Below are 19158 nucleotides of genomic sequence, written 5' to 3' on the forward strand. Positions count from 1 at the left end.
TTCCCAGGGAGATGTATAGAGATCTTTGGGGGATCAGTTTCTAAAGTCCTCTCCTCCAGCATATAATCATAAATATAAATATTCAGCTATTATCTCAGCGCATGTCACCTGCTGTTTTCCACTACTCAATGCTCCACCCTTTATATCCAGGCCTGTTACACTTTTAGATCTAAATATGCAATGCAATAGTGTGTCCCGCTGTTGATGTATTATTTACGAGAAAAAATCACTCAATGCTGTTCAGTTCACAAAACTGCGTGTCATTCAGTCATCATGATTTTATAACCGGAAGCAATTCAGGTTTTCATCAGCGAGTGATCTTTCTTCCTCCTTTTTCAAAGTCAGCGTCACAGCTTAAGTTGTATTATATGTTATGCAGTATATTGCAATATATGGGATATATAGACAGGAGTGCAGGCCCCTTTAAACACACCTTTTAGTGGAGTAGTATCCCTTGAATTAAATTCAATAGGTTTCAAGGCGATACAGTGATAGGGAGTGAGGCAGCCAGAAAAAAAAAGGGTACAGATCAAATCCTGTTTAAGAACATTTCGGAGCATCCCATCGCAGGGGGAAAAAAAAGGAAAGAGAAGTACTTCTCGTGCTTTCTGCACCGCTCCTTCCTGGGTCAGGGCTCCAGGTTCCAGTCAGTATAATCAATTATATTTCTAATCTTCTTCAGTTATGTTAAATCTCCTATGTTAATAGTCCATTAGCACACAAATTCATGATGAAAGGAAAAATAAGGCACAATCTGACCTGTCTTTGCCTGTCTTTAGCTCCTTTCCTTCCTCTTCAGGCTCCTTAATTTCCGTCACATGCAGGGTGATCACCTCCTAGGAGAGCAGAAGGAGGGGTGGGGTCCGGGGGGGACTCCGCACACTCCAGTGAATTCCTCGTCACCAGCCGCTGACAGAAAGCGTTTCTGGGTCTCGCTGGCACGCTTTCTCTGTTGTTCCCGGTTCATATACCACATGCGGACGGGCGGGGGAGCACGTTCAGCGGGGCCAGGCTGATTTCATTACGGAGCGAAGCGCTCTCTCACTGCGCTCGGCTCCAGCTGGATCAGCGGGACCTCCTCCATTCACTAAGCTAAATGAAAATTCCCTTGCAAAGTGAACAGCCTATTTGTCTTTAGTAAATCAACCTCAGTAAACAAGGATATCATTTCAAAAACAAAACTAGATCTAAAATAAGGACTTGTGTTGCCAGGAAAACGTTAAGACTATATTATATACACCAATGAGGTAGTTCAATTAAAAATGATATTTTTATTTGTGTATACAATAAAAAGCCTCATAACAAAGGTCACAAAACCATAAAAAACATAATGAAGCACTGACCCCCTAAGGAGCTGCAGATAATTGTTTGGGTCTGCACTCTGCCTCTCAACCCCAGAAATGAACTCGACCCCCTTGCCACAACTGTATGGTAATGTTAGTGTAAGACCAAAGTAGTAAAGAAAAACACAGCAATAACACACTATACTCTATATTTACCATCACCTTGGTACTCGTCACTTCACCAGCTGTAGTAATAGAGTCTCACACAAGTTGTAACTTAACCACATAAACAGTATACTGAAAGAAACATGTTTGGTACATTAGACACAGTGATAATTCCAATATAAAGAATGTGCAAATAATGACAATCATTGTGTATGTAAAACCCAACTCAATGGCCACCTGAGGAGTATATGCAGACAGGCAAAATGTGGGACTTCTATAAATACGATAAGCCACTGATATCGATCACCTTTCCACTCCAACCTCAGAGCACACACCAAATTTACAGCAAAATATTAAACACTATGCAGCAATGAAATACAATGCATTTGTCCATATACAGGCATACCCCAATTTTAAGTACACAATGGGGTTTATTTATTAAAGCTGGAAAGTGCAAAATCAGACTCACTTCTGTATAGAAACCAATAAGCTTCCAGGTTTTATTACCAAAGCTTAATTGAACAAGCTGGGGTTAGAAGCTCATTGGTTTCTATGCAGAAGTGAGCCTGATTTTGCACTTTCCAGCTTTAGTAAATGAACCCCATTGTGTACTCAAAAGTGGGGTATGCTTGTATGTGCTTAAAGGCCCCCCCTAGATTGCGGTACAATGTTCAGTTCTGTGAACCTAAAGTTGTGATGCCGTATAGGAGATGACAAAGTCTCTTTTCTTCTTCCTCTTCAGCTAGTTTAATTAGATTATACTGCAGTGTTTGTAAATCCAGGTAAGGAAACAAGTAGGTAGTAAATTAAGAATAGAACTGATGTGCTGGTAACTGAAAGTCTTCCCATAGAATACACTTGTACAGCTTCCTCTTTAATAAAGGTGGCAACTCAATATTACTTTACGGTGCAGGGGAAAAACAACCCTGAAGTTGTACTGTACACAGTCTATGTCTGAATGAACTACTCCTGTGGGACTACAGATCCCAGAGACAGTCTGGAACTAGTTTAAATAGCTACAGTGCACTGTATTTATCTGGGCAAGTGCCTGCTCACCAACACAGGTCCAGGTGCTTGCAAGGCTCTTCTCCTGATGTCTCAGTCCGTTCCAAACTGGAGCTTCAATGTACCTCGTATGTGAGCCTGACGTGCGGAGGGAGACCTCCCGTACCACCCCAGCTTGGAGACCACTGGAGTGGAGACAGTGGTGGTAAGAACACGGTGAGGTAAAGGTGCCTGTTTGCTCCTCACTGCTTGGAGCTGTATCGCCAAGTGGAAGCTGGAACAGCAGACACAGAGAGCAGTGAATGCAGGCCAGCCGGTGCAATGAATGCAGATCCGCAGATGCAGGTTTGCAGAGCAATGGGTGCCGGTGGACCGGAGCAGGTCGGCAGATGCAGGCTTGCAGGCAGAAGCGGAGTCAGACTAGCCAGGTCATACACATCAGGGTAAACAGCATAAATGGCAGGCAGAGAGTAGTTGGAGTCCAGGCTGGGTCTTGGCAACAGGTAATCAGGCAGACGAAATAGCAGGGTCAAACAAGCCAAAGTCGGGACTGGAGACAGAAGCAAGGTCAGGAACCCGGGTCAAACACAGGAACAGGATACAGGCACAGAGTCAGGAACACGGGTAGCAGGAGCAGATGAAACCACAAGGGGCGGCATACTGAAAGCATCTTTTATAGACTGTTTGGGCATCAATGGGCGCCAATGAGCGCTAAGGCACGCGCATGCGCACATGGATGCGCAAGGACCGCAGTTTCGTGAGTGCGCACATCTGTGCGCGAAATCCGTGATTCGCGATTGCGCACATCTATGCGTGAAGTCTGTGGTTTGCGCGTGCGCATAGGCGCACGCCTTCTGGAGCGGGCAGTGCGTCCCTGACAGGCACCGTCACACCCCGCCGCTCCTTCTGATGGCTGATGCGACTGTCGTGCAGGAAATCTTTAGAAATCTTGGATCCTCTGGTCCATCCGCACACTGGTCCAGATAACTGCGCTCTGGAGCTCCTCAGAGACCAAACAATTCCACTCTGCACCTTCTAGGCCGCAGTCTGCCAGCCACACACAGACTTCCCTGCAGGCAGGCTTTGAATGGCGTCTCAAGAGGACGAAAACATGCCACACACATCCCTTTTATTTCCTTACCCAGCAGGCAATTCTGTGACTTGGCCTTGTGGGTAGGCAAGTGGGCATTGTGGGTCTGTAGTTTGCTGACTGAGTTTTAGCATATGAGTCACTTCCTCCTTCACTACATCTCCCACAATGCTTTCTTTCATGGCTTAATGAAACCAAACAAAAGTCTTAGTAACATTAAATAGAATGGACGCTAGAGGGAGCCAAACTCTTATTTAGAGAACATCACATATTTATATAGTAACTTAGGTGGCAAAAACTCCTGCTCTACACATATAAAAAACGTATCATGGTAGATCATGTTTTGATAAACGCCCGCGAATAAGTAAGCATGTCAGATTCACCACTTATTCATATGTAGTGTGGAAAATTAACCCTTAATTGCCATTTTAACCTGTGTGTGTCTGTACCAAGGCCAAACATTCCAGGGTATGTAAACTTTTGATCAGGGCATTTGGGTAATTTCTGTTATTATGGTTTAAAAAGGAGCCAGGGTATGTAAACTTTTGAGCACAACTGTACTGAGCCACCTTGCTAATTATTCACAACAAGGAGGGCTCTCATATACAAACATCACTGACAGCTTCAAAGAGTATATCCAATGTGGGTAGAAATGACACCCAGGTCTCCCTGGCCCTCATGCCCAGATGCAATCAACCCTGGGCTAGTATATGTATATAGAGGTTCATTCAAGCAGATATAATATAGTACATTCCCAGGGTTTGTCTCATCTTGGGATGAGGTCCTGGGATATGTGAGAGTCATTGGTTCATGCTGCTGTCAGTCAAATCCTGTGAGAAGAGAACAGGGAGCATGGCCGAGCCATGCTGTGTGTGTCTATGGATGCACACAGCCCGTCTCGGAAGCACCCCTTCACAGGTGCCCACTCTCTACATACCTTGCTGAGGGAGCACCTGCAGGAAAGGAGGAGCAGCAACTGCTGACGGAGGACTCCAGAAGAGGGGTAAGGGGGCCATTCTATTCAATACCATTATGCAAAGCAGGTGAGTATAACTTATTTTTTATTTCAAAATAAAATGCCTTTACAGTCATCTTTAAAGTCCTTATTTTGGATCTAGTTTGTTTGGCACCCAAGCACCAGTCCATACACTCAGACTCCAATGTCTAGGGATTGTCTTTTTTTTGTAATTTATTGCTTGAGGGACATTAACAGGATAGGGGTTTAGGGCATGGGATACTCAAAAACTCTCAGCACTAAATGAATAACTCAACTTGAGTAATAGTGGGTGCTGAACAGTCTAATGCCACGTACACATGATCAGAATTTCCGACAACAAAACCATGATTTTTTTTCTGAAGGATGTTGGCTCAAACGGTCACACTATATGTTGTTGGAAATGGCAAACGTGAGAACGCGGTGATGTACAAGCTGTACGATAAGCCGAGAAAAAGTTCAATAGCCAGTGCGGCTCCTTCTGCTTGATTCCGAGCATGCGTGAGCTTTTGTGCGACGGACTTGTGTACACACAATCGGACTTTCCGAAAACAAGTGAAGTTGGCGGAAAATTTGAGAACCTGCTCTCAAACATTTGTGGCCAGAAATTCCGACAGCAAATGTTCGATGGAGCATACACACGGTCGGGCATTCCGACAACAAGCTCACATCAAACATTTCCCGTCGGAAAGTCTGACCGTGTGTATGCGGCATAAGACTTCACAGCTAAAAACCATGGGGCAAGTTATTTTTTTGGCGGCTCTCCCTGTCAGAGTGGGGTCTGCACTGATAATCAGCACATTGATTATCAGTGCAGCCCCCATGAGAGGTGCCCATCAGTAACACCTGTCAGTGCCCATCAAAGTGCCAATCAGTGCCCATAAATGTGCCAATCAGTTCCCCATCAGTAATGCTTGTCAGTGCCATTCAGATGCCAATCAGTAATGCCTGTCAGTAGATCATCAACAGTGCTGCCTATCCAGTGCCACCTATCAGTGCCACCTATTAGCGCTCATCAGTGTCGCATATCAGTGCCCATCAGTGCTGCCTATCATTGCCCATCAGTGCTGCAGATCAGTGCCGCCCATCAGTGCCCATCAATTCTACATATCAGTGCCCATCAGTGCCACCTCATCAGTGCCCATTAGTGCAGCCTCATCAGTGCCCGTCATTGAAAGAGAAAACACATTTTATTAACTGAAAAAAAAAGGTTTTCTTTGTTTCTAAAACTTTAGGTCTGTTTTAGTTTGTTTCGCAAAAAATCAGAAACCACCAAAAGATAGCTCTATTTGTGGGAAGAAAATGATGAAAATTTTGTTTGGGTACAGTGTTGCATGACGGAGCAATTGTCATTCAAATTGCGACAGCACTGAAAGCTGAAAATTGTCCTGGACAGGAAGGGAGGAAAGTGCCCTGTATTGAAGTGGTTAAATAACAAACATTTCTATACTTACCTAAGCTGTGCAATGGAATCACACAGAGGGGCTGAGAACCTCCTTGGTCTCACCCGAGTCCCTCTGCTGTGCCCATTGACACAGAAAGTGGGACTCGGCCCCATTCCCACTTCCTCATCACTAGCTGGGACATTAGCAGCGCAGTGTCCCGGAAGACAATGCCTGTGGGCTTCACATGCCCACAGGCAAAATGGAAAACCTCAGAAGACGTTTTTATCAAGGCTTTCTGAGACCGAAAAACGGCAGCAAGACACTTTTAGAAAAAATAAAAGTAAGTAACATAATTAGAAAACTTAATTATTGCAATTAAGATGAAAAAAAAAAAAACGGTGGTGGAACCCCGCTTTAAGATTCTGCACTCTCCATTTTTGATAAATTTCCTTCACTGCCTATAATACAGGGGTCAGGAGTACATATTGCACAGGTCATTTTACAGAGTACAGCGAAAATCGCCCAATCTTCCCAGTACAAGTTATCTCCCTTAGCCAATATCCCACACAGTTCATATCCCACACAGTTCAAATCTCCCCTAAATCACTAAATCCCTCCTCCCAGGCTACCACCTCAGCACAGACCCCCCTCAGTAAAAAAAAAACCTCAGTACAGACCATTCTTCTAAGGGCTCATGCACACAGGGCCTTAGAAAAAACGAGTTGTAAACGCCACTACCAATGCCAGGAAAAGGCAGCTGTAAAAAGGTGCTTTTAGTAGCTTTCTGTATTGGCATTTTTGCACGTTTAGCCACGCTAGCTTTTAACAGCGTTTCTCGGCAAAGAATTACCCCACGAATGTCTAGAAATTTAACAGCACGATCTGAGAGTGGAAGGATTTTCTACACTTTGGTTTGATTCTTCTTTTGACTACCTGTAATGGGTGTCATGGCGATCTGGTGAGTAGGATGTTTGACAGGTGTTGGTGGTGGAAGATACACAGTCACTCCTAATCGTCTCTTACCAAGATTAAGAAGATCTATTCTTTTATTCACCTATATTAGAAATGTGCATTCAGTTTCGCTCTGAATCGAAATTCGGACACATTTTTCATTATTTTGGAAATTCGGATGCAAAAAGTTATGAATTTAAACTAATCCAAAATAACATTTCGAACCGGAAAAAAAAGCAGACGAAATTTGAATCGATTCAAATTCAAAAACAAATTCAAATCGAATTTGAAAGAAAATAGAAATCAATTTTCTAAAAAAGAATGCAATTAAATAGAATATAAAATAATAAAGCAATAGAAAAATAAAAAAATTGTAAAGAATAGAATAGAATGTAATTAAATTAAATATGACCGTCTTCCGAATTTCAAATTTCGGGTAGTATAAATTCAAATTTGAGAATAGATTGGAAAAGAATTTAAATTGTCTCTTCTGTTCTATTGTTTTTCTAGTCTATTTCGGAAGCTATATTCAGAAATTCAAATTTCGTATAGAATGAATTTGAATTAAAATAGAAAAGATTAGAATAGAATAGAAAATAATTGAATAAAAAATAAGAGACTACAATAGAACTGAATAGAATAAAATATAATATACAGTATATATATATATATATATATATATATGGGTTGTTTAACAGCATATATTACCTGTAAAAGCTAATGGATGTACATAGTAGAAATAACTACTGACATATGGCAGATGGTTTGTAATACAAATATTTATTAATAAAAAAAGAGGATTGAACAGGTGACACAGTGGTCAAGGACTGAGCTCCACTATGTGAATAAAATGTATAATAATACATATATGGACAGAGCTTGATTATATCACATAAACCCTTATATATCTATATACACAGTAAAAAATAGATAATATTAGCCCTTTACGCGTTTCGACCCTCTCAGGGGTCTTCTTCAGAAGGTTTTATCTATTGTAAAAAATAAGACAAACATGAATATATATCCATACATTGTACGTTATAGTATATTAGAAATAATCTGCTGTAGGCAGAGTATACATCTAATATTATATGATTATATAATTCACTATCAATTAGGGGATATTCTTTTTCTTTGTTTTTTATACACCAGGGGTGATCAGCGCCCTCTGACCCTTTATTGGGGTGTTACTGCCTTTTATATATATATATATATATATATATATATATATATATATATATTTATTTAAATAACCATCTTCCAAAATTTGAATTTTTTATAGAATGAATTTGAATTTGAATAGAAAAGATTAGAATAAAATATAAAATAATAGAAAAGAAAAACAATAGAACAGAATAGAATAAAATATAATATATATTTTTTCTATTTTGTTCTATTGTTTTTCTATGCTATTCTTTTCTATTCTATTCTATAAACTTTTCGATTCAAATTCAATCTCATTCTATGTGAAATTCGAATTTCGTATAGAATGAATTTGAATAGAAAAGATTAGAATAAAAAATAATAGAAAAGAAGAGAATAGAAAAACAATAGAAGAGAATAGAATGAAATATAATATATATTAGATTCAGTTCTATTCTCTTCTATTGTTTTTCCAGTCTATTGATTTCTATTATTTTCTATTCTATTGTAATCTTTTCTGTTCAAATTCATTCTATATGAAATTCGAATTTCAGAAGATGGTTATTTATATATTTTTTCTGTTCTATTGTTTTTCTATGCTATTCTTTTATTATTTATTATTTTGTATTCTATTCTAATAATTTCTATTTGAATTCGATAAAATTCTATATGAAATTCGAATTTTGGAAAATGGTTTTATATATATATGTGTATATATATATATATATATATATATATATATATATATATATATTTATATATAACCATCTTCTGAAAATCAAATTTCGTATAGAATGAATTCAAATTCGTAGAGAAAAGATTAGAATGGAAAAACAATATAATATTTTTTTCTATTCTGTTCTATTGATTTTCTATGCTATTTTTTTCTCTTCTATTCTTTTCTATTCAAATTCAAATTCATTCTATACGAAATCTGAATTTCGGAAGATGGTTTTCGAAATTCGAATTTGGTATAGAATGAATTTAAATTTGAATAGAAAAGATTAGAATAAAAAATAATAGAAAAGAATAGACTAGAAAAACAATAGAACATAATAGAATAAAATATAATATATTTTATTCTATTCTGTTCTATTGTTTTTTCTAGTCTATTCCTTTCTATTATTTTCTATTTTATTCTAATCTTTTCTATTTGCATTCAAATTCATTCCATACGAAATTAGAATTTTGTCTGAAAATAAAAATTTCATATAGAATGATATGTATCATATATGTAACCATCTTCCGAAATTTAAATAGAAATAGTAAAGAATGAATTCAAATTTGAACAGAAAAGATTAGAATAGCATAAAAAATAATAGAATAGAAAAACAATAGAATAGAATAAAATATAATATATATTATATTTTTTATACTTTGTTCTATTGTTTTTCTATGTTATTCTTTTCTATTATTTTCTATTCTATTCTAATCTTTTCCATTCTAATTCAAATTCATTCCATACGAAATTCTAATTTCAGGGGATGGCTTCCGAAATTCTAATTTCGTATACAATGAATTCAAATAGAAAATATTAGAATAGAAAATAATAAAAATAGAATAGAAAAATAATGGAACAGGATAGAATAAAATATATTATATATTATATTTTCTTTAATTCTGTTCTATTGTTTTCTATTCTTTTCTATTCTTTTCTATTCTAATCGTTTCTATTCAAATTAATTCGATATGAAATTAGGATTTTCAGAAGATGGTGTTATATATAGTTTACTTTTTCGAATTTGGTCTAATTTTTTTGAATGCGTTAGAATTAGATATATTTTTCTTTCTAATTGGATAGATTTTTTTTTTGAAATGCGGAAGAAGGTCTTCCGGACAATTATTTTTTTTTTTTTTGGAGTTTGATCAAATTTTTTCGAATTTGATTGATTTTTTTCAAATTTGGTCAAATTTTTTTGGACTTCAGTAGGAATTGTTTTGAATTCGAATACGAAACTAAATGAATCCCGAAAATGTAACACATGCAATGAATTTAACGAATTTAGTTAAATAACGAATCGAAACAAAACACATTTTTACATCCTGCACATGTCTAACCTTTTGGACACTTTACTCCCAATTTGGACACTCATATCTGTTTGTTATATATGCACTTGCAGTTTATTATATAAATTATTGATGTATATGGCCAACAATGGTGAAACATATGGATCAGCATTTTTTGTTTATGTGAAAAATCACGTTCAAACAATCACGGTTTTCACTATAGAGAGCGCGGTTTAAATTAAATTATTGATTTCTCTTTATCACTTATGGCTAATTAGCCATAACAAGCAGCTCTAAGTTTAAAAATTGTTAAAAAATTGGTTTATAATTCTTAACCATTTCCGCAGGGTCAGGGTATTATTGTACCCTCCCCATTTTCTACAGACTAGGGGTAAGCTCAGGTATTTAGGGAGAAGAACTTGCCTGAGCTATCTTGCCAGGAAGCTGTCAAAGCCCTAGCAAAGCTAAGCTAATTACATAAAAGTCACACCTAATAGGATATCACTTTAATCGTCAGAATCTGTTGATTATATTTTGAGGTGGATATATTATATATATATATATATATATATATATATATATATATATATATATATATATATATATGAAAAAATTACAGGACGTTGTATTTTTTTTCTAATCTAGTACTATTTAGTCCCAATTAAAACCAAGAAAGTAAAAATCTAATGTGTATAGATCAAAAAATGCTACCAAAATAAAGCTGTGCCTGTACTGAAAAAAAGATGTATATTACAATAGTTTAAACTACAAATGCTAATAAGTTTAATGTTGAATCCGAGAAATCAGCAAAACAAAACAAAAATGGGGCTTTGGGGGTTTAGGGAGAAAGTGATTTACTAAGTGTATACCACATTGAATGTTTTTTTTTTTTCAGGAAAATCTCTGTATGTGAAAAGGCTTTACCAAAATCTAGTGTCAACATCTCCAGGTAAAAAGCCACTTCTCAAAATAATCCGGCTAATTAAACCAGAAGTGGATGAAAGTCAAGTTTTAGAAGCCTTGCTTCCTTATCTGAAAAGCGAAATGAAGAATCGTCCTATATTATTCCACATTGACATTACATCCTCTGTAAGTCATGACTAATATATAGCCATCCTTCCTTAATGTGAGAGTGTAGTCAATGAAGTTTTTATGCCTATGAAAAGTAAAAGTATATTTCATCCGTGTGTTGCACTACACCCATAGGGACCGCTGGCATCCGACTCCCCTATTCCTGCACAGCCAGGCAACATGCATTTTTCCACCTGCAGCCAGACACAAGAAGTCTGTTCTGTAACTTGTTTTTGTTGGTTTTATTAGAGGATAACAACTTGGATAAGGTGAGGGGATTATGGGATGCCCAGCAGATGATGAACACAGAAAAACGTGTACAAAAGTCCTGAACTGCTTCCTTCTGTACAAACTCACAGTCCTTTGTAGGCTAATAGAAAAAGTCCATTACAGACTAAGGGCTCTGGGTCCTTCTGGAAAATAGCACAAACTTGAGGCAACTGCTTGCAGGAGTGTATCCCCTCTGTGGATCTGGTCTCAGCTCAACTACTCACCAAGTTCTCCTGGCTGCTCCGTAGATCTCTCAGGGTAAGGAGGAAGGGATTAAGCACACTGTTGTCCCTCCAGAAAGCTGACTACATTTGGTAGAATTTCCCGTTGTGGTATCCCTAATTATGCTGATGTCCTCTACTTTCTCTCACTGTTCCCAGGTGGTGGTCACAATCACACTGCACTGCAGAAGGGATCTTTCCTGAGCCAGCCTGAGCCTCTAGCCTGTGAGGCCCCCTAGACCTCAAGGCCACCGACAGACTCCTCATCCCTCCACCTCCTTCTTCCACCCAACTCCCCTTAACAGCATGACTCATCCATACTTATAGCAGAGTTCCCCTCAAAAGTGGAACTTCCGCTCATTTGTCTCCTCCCCCCTCCGGTGCCACATTTAGCACCTTTCGGGGGGGGGGAGCAGATACTAGTCTTTCACAGGTATCCTGTCCCCACTTTAGGGAGGCCGGGCCATGGCGAATTAGGTCACAGCTCGGCTCCCTCCCTGGATGCCAGGCCAGTAGTAGATGCTCAGCAGTGCCTCGCTCATGCGCAGTAGGGACCCAGCATGAAGCTGGGTGAAATTCTTCACTACTGGGTTTCCTTACCGGCAATGGTGGTGGCAGCACCCGGTAGCTGATGGAAACATCAGCTGCGGTGCCGACATCGCTGGACTCCAGGACAGGTAAGTGTCCTATTTTTAAAAGTCAGCAGCTGCAGTATGCGTAGCTGCTGGTTTTCCATTTATACAGGGGTGGGCGGTCTTCAGCTGAGAGGGGACTGAAGTCCCCTCTCTGCTGATGTCACAGGAATCAGTCCAGGCACCGCCTCATCCTGACAATGGGAGTCTGGATCCGCAGGTGCCTGGACTGACACCCGTCTCAGCCTCTCAGCGGTGCAAGAGACTGAAACTGCCACTCCCTGCCCCTCCACAGCTCAGCACTCCAGTGAGCGTGGAGGAGCAGAGCAGGAGAGCTGCTGATTGACAGTCAGCAGCTCTCTGCTCAGGGACCTGTGAGAACCGAGCCTTCAGGGGTGTTTGATCGATCAGTTCTCAGTGTGGAGGCGCCAGAGGACAGATGCAGCATTGCACCAATGCTGCATCCACCTGGGTAAGTATGATGGAGGGAAAACTCCCAAACTCATACTTCTCTTTTAAGGGCTGGCTCAACCACTCTGCCAGGCCCACATGCCTGGGGATTGGCCAAAATCCCTTGAGTATGCAGAACAACCCTCCTAGACTCGGCCCACAGTTTCTCCAAACTTCCAGACTTAGGGGAAGGCACCAGAAACTTGCCTGCATGAGTCATCCAGCCTAAACACAAATAAACCCTGACCCAGATTCCATGACTCATGATTAGTATGAGCTAAACTATGTTTTGCCTGCTCTAACACTAGTAGCACACTAGAGGGTGCTATACATGCAACTAATGTTTTAACCTTAAATCAGTATTAAACCCAAAAACAGACGTTTATTGTATCGCAGATTACCAATTCTTAGATGTGATGGCTGAATTAATTTTATTTTTTAGGCTTTCCTCCTTATGTTTTCCTCTGATCATCCAGCCAGCGAGTCTTTTGTTTTTCACAACCAGAAGCTCTACAGCAGAATGTATCAGTTTACATGGATAAGATAAACTATTTAACACTGGCCTGGGGTGGTTAAAAAAAATCACCTTAATTTCAAAAGGAAAAACTGTTTGCTATAATTTATTATAACGTTTGAGTTGTTAGTACATTTAAACCTGCTAATACATTTAACAGTCGCCTCCATCAGACTGACAATGCTGCTGCTGTGTTACTGACCAGATCACCAGATGAAAAGCCAAAGAAAATAAAACTGCTGCAGCCATCACATATGATTAGTAAGCTGCAATATTTTACATTTTTGGATAGGTTTAATACCAGTTTAACATATATTGTTTTCACTTCAATCAGTTCCTGTCTGGCCTATTGAAAAATGATGGCCAGGCAGGACTTTTGTCATTCCAGGTGGATGTCATACGATATCCTACCGGGATGCGCCTCTCACACGTAGGGTTGCCACCTCATCCCTTTAAACCCGAACACATATGAATTACACAGGTTCTGAGGCTAATTTAATGCAGGTAAGGCACCAAGTGAGTTTAATTAATACCTTAATCAGCCACAGAACCTGTGTAATTAATATGTGTTTGGGTTTGAAGGGATGAGGTGGCAACTCTACCCACACGGCCACGCAATCTGTCACTGGCTGTGTCCACCGGACACAGCCAATGACTGATCACTGTACCGACCTGCTGACCAATCACAGCAGATCATATGACAATTGTAAACAATGGATAGCTTCCTTTCATGCCATCCATTGTGTACAATTGTGTTGCTGGCTGTGATTGGTCACAGTAATCACCTGGTACAGATAGGGCCACTCGCAGCACATCTATACCATGTGATTAGCTGTGGCCAATCAGAGCTAATCAAAACAAGAAACACACTGAATTAATCAGTTTCATTCAGTAAAACTGGTTGCTTATACCAATGAAATTCACTGGTATAAGCAATCATAATGTTTAAGAAAAAAACCTTATCACTTCCCCAGAGTAGTACAGTGTTACTTTGGTAAGACTATCTGATCACAGTGTGTTAAAAAAATCATTAAAAAAGCAACATTTTTATAATGTTTTTGTTTTATTTACATGCTTTCACCAGTCGGTGTCCCTGATCACTGCCAGACCCGTTATATGATAATGCTGTGCTGCACTGGTGACAGTGTGTAGAAAATAACATTGCACTAAATTCACAAAGTAGTTATGGATTGGCTTAAAGCACAAATACTTTACTTTTACCTTTCAAACTTCTGGAGTTTCATCAACTGTTTATTTATTTTTATTTTTTTTTCATATTCCTATACTACAGGTCAACAGCGGAATTGCAGAGTTCCTATTTAAGCTTCTGTTCCTGCAGTACCTTACAGGTTCAGAGGGAAGAATGTGGAAGCGCCTGCCAAATCATCTGTACATCATTGAGATATTAGAGTCTTCAGACAGCAGAAATCAGTTCAAATCCGTAATATATCTTTATACTTTTATTTAATGTATACTGTAAATGAGTGTGTATATACACTGTACCATATATAAAACTTTTATTTATTTTTGGATAAGTAAGATGGTTACAAAGGTGGAAAAAAGACACGAATAATCAACCAAAAGAATTGAAACAGAAAAAAAAACAACTTAGGAAAACACCTACATAATATTTTCCATGTTCCTAATCACATAGCATAACATCAAAATCTAAAAAAAAAAACAACCTTTTTTAGTGCATTTTAAAGCTTTCCCTGCTTTGTATTGGGACTGTGGACAGTGGCGTAACTAGAACCTTCAGGGCCCCGATGCAAGAAATCATGAAGGGCCCCCCTGAACCCCAGCCAGGGCCCTTCCCTCTGACTCCGGCGGTGGAACTCCAGGGCGTGGTCACAGGTATGACCTTTGTGAGCCCTGTAGTTCCACCACTGGTATCAGTAGTTTTTTTTTACTATTTTTATTTTTAGGTGCCCCATTGGGGGACTGTCCCTAGGCAGGATGGGGTCCCCGTCCCCAGAAGAGATGAGGTCCTTTTCTCCAGGGCAGATGAAGTTACTGCCCCCAGGTGAGAAGGGGTCCCTGTCCCCAGGGGGAGATGGAGGGGGTAAGTAATGGTGTGTGGGGGATGGGGTCCTCTCACTCACCATGACCAAGCTGCAGGCCACACACTCATCCATGTTGGCCTGGGCTCCATCCAGTGTGCTGGATGGGTGATCAGCATATCTCCCAGAAAGACCTTTTATCATCTGTGTATGACGGGGGAGGAGGGGGGCTGGCAGACAAGCCTGCAGTGTCCTCCGGGAGCCGGCTCTCATAGGGCTGCACTGCATATGTGTGCTTAAAGTTTGTTTACCCGGGAGAAGTATGCAGTGAAGTGTGGTCCGGACTCGGGGGGTGGGACTCTGGCTGGGGAGAACAGACATTGGACTGAGCGGCAATGCATGGAGCAGGAGAGGGGTACTCTGAGGAGCCGGCCGAGGACACAGGTCATGCTGGGAATGCACAACTAAAGAGCAGCCAGTGCGAGCCTGGAGCTCTGCTAGTCACCCTCCACCTCCAGCCATCCGTGTGCATGGTGCACTGGTACCCCTATCTGCCTATGCTGCTGCCGGCCATATGCAGAGTGGGCTGCATGGGCCCCCGGCAGCACAGGGCCCAGTTGCGGTCGCGACTGCTGCACCCCCTATAGTTACGCCCCTGACTGTGGAGTAATGCTTATGTAGCACTAACCCCTGAAGGAGCTGCTGAATTTTTCTGGGCTTTCCGATTACCTCCTCCAGCTCGCACTCGTTGTTCTTGTCTAGGGGTTCCCAGGGTTGATAACCCAGTAACTATAGAGACCGACACTTAAATTCCTTGTTAGGATTTTTATTTTGCATAAAACAGTTGAACAAACTCAGTCTCTAAGTTGGGAATTGAGGGTATCAGGATAAAGTTTAGCTCAGGTGCTTGGAACTGCTGACTTCAATAAAAGTCTCTCTCTGTACACAATCCAGGGAATAGCCACTCGCAACTGGACTCTTTAACTGTTGGATAAATCCTTAAGTTTGGGTTTAGCAGCCAACAGGTAATTCTAGCTTTGCAAAGTCTCTCACACAAACTTGGTTGGAAACTTAGTTATAACTGGAAGTATAGAAGTAGGAACCTTTCTTACTGTACCAGAATCTTTCAGCCGATCTGGCGATACTATAAGAATTGTGGATTCAGTCAATGTCCATGGCATCTCAGCTTCCAGGCTCTTACCAACCAGCCAGCCTTGTGCGTGGCTCTCTTACTGAAGAGTCCTCCCCTGGTCACATGTAGAGTTACTGGGCCTCTCCAAACCTGAGACGGCACCGGGACACCTTAGAATCCTCCTTCCAGTTACTGCGCCTCGAACTAGCCAGTTCTGAGGCTCGGAAATGGATGGATCTGCACCCCAGGCCATGAGGGCCCCTGGGGGCTGGTCAGGGGGACCAGGACCACGGAGTCTGCAACCACTTCTGGACCAGAACCCAGAACCACGTGACTTTGGCACCTTAAGTACTCTCTCCTGGATTTCGCAGTGAGACAAACGTGCCCACTGATTGGCGAGATGAAGATTGGTACCCAATGCGTCAAACCAGACAGCGTTCTAAAGCCTCCCACAGTTGTACAACCCTACCTATGACCAGGCAGGACTTCTATACAAACTGATGCCAAAGTACAATTTAGCACAATTAACCCCAAAACTTACTATAGTTTTGAGCAAAAACTAAATTTAAGTTCATAGCGCGTACTCACTAGGAGTACCGGAACTACACTTAACATAATTAACCCTATCCATACTTTGCTTTAATATCAGGTGTAAATTCGATTTGAAACCTTTCTTTCCTAACAAAGGTTTAAAGTTTTAGAGACCGGGCATCTCTATTGTATGTTAATGAGGGATAGCTCAGATAGAGTATCTCTGTGTGGGGACAGTGATGCTTTATTTTTAACATACGCTGTGTGAATGGGAACGCATACCAAATATATAGTGGTGAAGGTAAGACGCTTCTCAAACCAACCCAGCGCTAACACAATGTGTGTGTATGTGTGTGGCCTCAGCCAGCACTGCTGCAGCCACACCAACTGATGCATTTTACCCTTGCCTAATAGCTGAGGGGCTTCATTCTCTTTAATAATTGTGTTGCCCTTCACTGCATGCATTTTAGTTCCAGTTTGGTGCCCGAAACTGCATAGTCAAAATAAGCTTTTACCAACACTCTGGGGTGTATTTATAAATCATTGACACAGCAATTCACTCACTAAAGTGCATGTACATTCATTCTGTGCAAATGTGGGCAAAATTTATGTTATTAACCTATTTCCTTTGCTGTTTTTTTTTTTATTTTTATTTTTTTATTGAGTTAAAACTGAAAATACCTAATTTGGCTACTAGATGATTCGGAGTATCATGGGAAATTTAAATTACCCTTAGCACCATCTAGTGGCCAAATGCAGTATTTTCCATTTTAAATCAAGTAACAATCAAACCAGCCCAGTTAAATGCCTAAAATTGGTTCTGCTCACATTCACACAGAACAAATGTACATGCACTTCCACTAAGCGAGTTACTATGCAATCTTTTCTTTTTATAAATATTCCCAGAGAAAAAAGACAAGATTATGTCTCTTGAGTCAATAGGGTTGATTTACTAACGTCAAAAAAAACTGTTCACTTTGCAAGGTAGGTTGGTCTTTGTAAGGGAAATATTCCTAGAGCTTACTGAATGAACAGCTTTTTTCTTTACTTCCAACATTCAATGATCTGCAAGTGTAACCAGGCGAATAGATGCTGGGGGACTTTCCTGCTTCTTTTGTTGATGCTGCATTATACTGCAATGGAAATGACATGCTGAGTTGAACAGTTACATATGTATATATGTAGCAGCCTTCTTTAACTGCTTCCCTCCTTGCCTATGGTAAATTGATGGCCGAGCAGGAGCACTGTTAGGCCCCTTTCCCACATGCGGACAGTATGTCTGTATTTCATCCATCCGTTTGCGGATGAAATACAGACATACATGCATCCCTATGGGATAGCGGGTGTCTGCGGATGAGCGGGGACAACGGAGCGATACCTGCTGAGCGAGCAGATCATCACGGGGCGGATCATTACTGATCCGCCCCGTGTGAAAGCTGCCTTATTCTGGGTAGATGTCATATGACGTCCTCCCAGGATCAGACCTTGTTTGTTCCCTAAGGGCCACGCTCTGGCACTAACTGTGTCCACCGGACAAAGCGGATGGCAGATCAGTGTACCCGGCCGTTGCCGGTACCATGTGATCGCTATGACCAATCACTACAGAACATGTCGATTGTACACAATAGATGGCTTCCATTCATGCCATCCATTGTGTACTATTGTGTTGATCGCTGTGATTTGTCACAGAGATCACATTGTACAGCCTGTTCCAATTACAGCCCATCTCTACCATGTGATTAGCTGTGACCAATCACAGCTAATCACAATAGTACACACTGAATGAATAATTTCATTCATAAAAATGTTTGCTTATATCACTGTTAGAAACAATAATAATGTGTTATTCTCTGGTCACAGTGTGTAAAAAAATTGTAAAAAAAAGTAATAAAAAGAAAAACATTTTATAAAATTGAAAAAAAATGTAAAACTTTATTTTTAATTTTATTACATACTGTGTCTCTACTCACCATCACATCAGTTATAGGATGATGCTGTACTGCACTGGTGACATTATGTTAAAAAAAAAAGCATTTTCGGGTCTCAAGAAATGAGATAAGCCGGCAGTGCATCAGGATTGATCAATTTTCATTCATATATATATATACACACACACACCATATTTTGTGGACTCTATAACTTTCCAACAGGCTAAATAATTGTATCAAATGTTGGAAACAAAATTTATAACAAAGGGGTACTGGACAATCACTCAAATATCTAGTGAATATTTAAAATGAAACATACACACCAAGATCAGTTTTGATAAAAACAGCTTACCTGTAAAATCTTTTTCTTGGAGTACATCACAGGA

The 19158-nt window shown here is 40.1% G+C and overlaps 1 protein-coding gene across 6 annotated transcripts in view; it reads left to right on the top strand.

Moving 5' to 3' along the window:
• The window catches only part of LOC143964536 (E3 ubiquitin-protein ligase RNF213-like), a 955032-nt gene that overhangs the window by 499664 nt on the left and 436210 nt on the right, over window positions 1-19158 (top strand). For all 6 annotated transcript variants that reach the window (XM_077474321.1, XM_077474324.1, XM_077474323.1 and 3 more), the window contains exons 27-28: window positions 10919-11112; window positions 14473-14622. In XM_077474321.1, the coding sequence (XP_077330447.1) occupies window positions 10919-11112; window positions 14473-14622 (344 nt within the window). The remainder of the gene's footprint in view (window positions 1-10918; window positions 11113-14472; window positions 14623-19158) is intronic.

Source organism: Lithobates pipiens, unplaced genomic scaffold (assembly GCF_037356315.1).
Source record: "Lithobates pipiens isolate NorthernLeopardFrog02 unplaced genomic scaffold, aLitPip1_a1.2 Scaffold_8, whole genome shotgun sequence".
In the NCBI taxonomy this organism is placed as follows: domain Eukaryota; kingdom Metazoa; phylum Chordata; class Amphibia; order Anura; family Ranidae; genus Lithobates; species Lithobates pipiens.